Source organism: Loa loa (assembly GCF_000183805.2).
Source record: "Loa loa unplaced genomic scaffold supercont3.183, whole genome shotgun sequence".
NCBI classification, from domain to species: domain Eukaryota; kingdom Metazoa; phylum Nematoda; class Chromadorea; order Rhabditida; family Onchocercidae; genus Loa; species Loa loa.
The window spans coordinates 20796-23810 of record NW_018108363.1 but is presented as its reverse complement, the minus strand read 5'-3'; the positions used below and the strand labels follow the sequence as shown (position 1 = coordinate 23810).

General features: G+C 25.9%; 1 protein-coding gene across 1 annotated transcript; it reads left to right on the top strand.

The window, feature by feature from the left end:
• Positions 1–216: 216 nt before the first annotated feature.
• On the top strand, positions 217–2893 carry LOAG_14106 (voltage-gated potassium channel; the record flags this gene model as incomplete). Its single annotated transcript, XM_003149608.1, has 6 exons — positions 217–406; positions 880–1090; positions 1501–1579; positions 1879–2042; positions 2227–2363; positions 2706–2893. The coding sequence occupies 6 exons, from the start codon at positions 217–219 to the stop codon at positions 2891–2893; spliced, it is 969 nt and encodes a 322-aa protein (XP_003149656.1).
• Positions 2894–3015: the final 122 nt, after the last annotated feature.

The following is a 3015-nucleotide window of genomic DNA, read 5'->3' as shown; positions in this document are numbered from 1 at the left end:
TTTTGTTTGTCGTCTATCAGTCAGTTTTTTTACCCTACAAATAATGCTTTTCAATTTACTAACTCTTACTGCTTTTCACTTTGTCTGTGTGGTTATTAGTGTGTATTAGCATTTGCTTTTGCTTCTTCAGAAAATCTACAATCACCAGAAGATTCCGCGGAACCGAATCAATCGTTATCATTATGCAAATATTTAACAGAAGAGGATGGTGATTATATGATTGGTGATTATAATTTGGTAATGGCACCGCTTTATCATTGGTGGGAAAAGATGCAACAAAAATATCGGGAAACAGATGAACGTGAAGGAACGGAACATACAATGTGGGATCATTTAGGTTCCTGTGCATCACTCACAAAATCTCGACGTCTACGTCGTGAACCCCATGTTGACATCTACAATATTGGTATTTTAATCAAAAAATTCACCAAATAACATATTTCTTATTTTCCCTTTTTTTTTTTTTTTTTTGGCTATTGCTAATAACATGCATGCAATGCATATATTTACCATTCTATTTGTTTTGAAAATTTAATTTTTACTATATTTGAAATCATTTATTTCAAGTATCTTTGCTTATCATTTATTCTGCTTATTTTTCTTTTTTCTTTTTCTTTTTTTTTTTTTTTTGCTTTTAAACATTATAATAATACGAACTAATGATGCATGCATTCATTGATAAAGTTATAATTTATTCCTAAATAGCATGCTGTACCTACCAATCTTTTCCTTGGTATATCCTGATATTATTCGGGATAATGCATTCAAAAATCTTTAATTAAACTTCATCTTTCATATTTTTTTCAAAAAATTTTCTATTATAAATATATCTTTCAACTTTTTTTATAATTACAAATTTCATTTTATATATTATTTCAGATGATGATTCACCATCATTACAACCAAAATCAATGGATGAATTTACTCCATCACTTAAAAATGTCATACGAGCAATTCGTCGTATACAACTTCTCGTTGCAAGGCGTAAATTTAAAGAAGCTTTAAAACCATATGATGTCAAAGATGTCATTGAGCAATATTCTGCTGGACATGTTGATTTACAAGCACGTGTCAAACATGTGCAGCAAAGGTTAAATTATTCTATCACTGATCATAATTTTCAATAAATTTTTGCTTCTTTTATAATTAGCATAAAATTATGCAAACAACAAAATGTATTTAATTTTTACAAATTCTAATAGAAATTTAAACTAATATCTTATTATATATTGCTAGATATTGAAATGTCATAGAATTCTTCCTTTTTCTTTTTTTTTTTTGTATGACAATTTTTGTTCTGTTCTGAAATTTTAGAGATAATAGATGACGATTTAAAAAGAAAAGCCGAATTGAGTTGACATTCATAAAGATTACAATTGATTAAGCTTATCATCTATGCGATGGATTAACAAAATGAGAAAATACTTTATTCGAAAGTATAATTAATTAAAAAATAAAGAAGTAAAATTTACAATTAGATAGATATTTTTTTTTTTCTAGGTTGGATCAAATTGTTGGAAAACCAAAAGATGAAGTGAAAGTGTCCTTAACGCATCGCGTAATTGTTATGGAAATGCAGGTATACATTATGTAAATTGTTTTTTTTTTTCGTTAATTGATAAGGTGATTTTAATATGATATATTTATTCAACACTCATTTCAAATTATAAATTTTATTGTTATTTTCAAATTTTTATTAATAATTTTTGAACTTTTATGAATCAATTTTTATTAATCATTTTTTAACGGTTGTTTAATTTTTTTTTCTTTTTTAAAATTTGAACTGATGATATTATACAAGCTTATTTGATGATAATATCAATTGAATCAAAAAAAAAAAAAATGACAGCAATGATGCATTTTAGTTGTTTATTATAGATGCAAAAAATTGACAAAAAATTGGATTTATTACTTGAAATGTTTCTGGAGAATAAAAACCAAAAGAAGCAATTAGGTAATTATCCGGTTCCAATTCAAATTCCGAATTCAGCTCCACAACGTATTATAACCAATTCTGAACTTGATACATCTTCCAGAACCAAGTATGATTTACAGTAATTTTTATTTTATCAATTTTATACTATTTTCAAATTACAATTATTTAGCCTAAAATTTAATTTTAACTTAATTTTGTTGCAAATTTTCTCTTGTTACTCCATATAGATATGTTATCCATAAAATTTAATCATCCGAAACTGTTAAGAACAATTGTTAATGAATTTCTAGATCTGATAATTCAGCTTCACAATGTACCACAATACCCTTGAATAATATAGAGATGCTTCAAACAATTGATAAATCTGGTGAAGATGATGAGCATTTTCAACCACATTGTTCATTTGTTTTGGATACTGATCTTTCAGGTAGATTTAATTAAATCATATATGAAATGAAAGAATTAAAAAATACCTTTTTAATTTTTGTAAAATTATTTTAATTCACTTAATGATATTTGTTACAATCGATCGTTTGAAAGCTTAAATTCGTTAACATATTCTCCACTAAAATTAAACATATGTTTAATAAATGCTAGATAAAGTGATAAAATTTCCTCTTTTAACTCTGTATAATTATATTTGGTATATCTGAGATAAGAAAAATATTACCGGAATGGAACATATATTAAATTGATTTAGCATTTTGTGATTCATCATTTAATGTTGAATTGATAAAATGATATCTGAAACGAAATTTCAAATTTCAAGGATGTTCAGAAAATTCACAGAATACAGGATCAGCTCGTACACAATTCTGGACACCATTACAAACGCCAAAAAATATCAATCAAACGTCAATAGCGCTATCACATCATAGTGATAATGATGAATCAGAAGCGCTATTGGATAGTCATAAAGATGAGAAATCCAGTACTACACGTATTGATTTCTTTTAGGTTCATACAAAATTATCAATTATCAACATATCAATTTGCTGTAATAATTTCGTTATATAATTATCACTCACTCTCCAATTATTTCATAATATTGATTTCTTGTTTTTTTTTTTTGTTTTTTG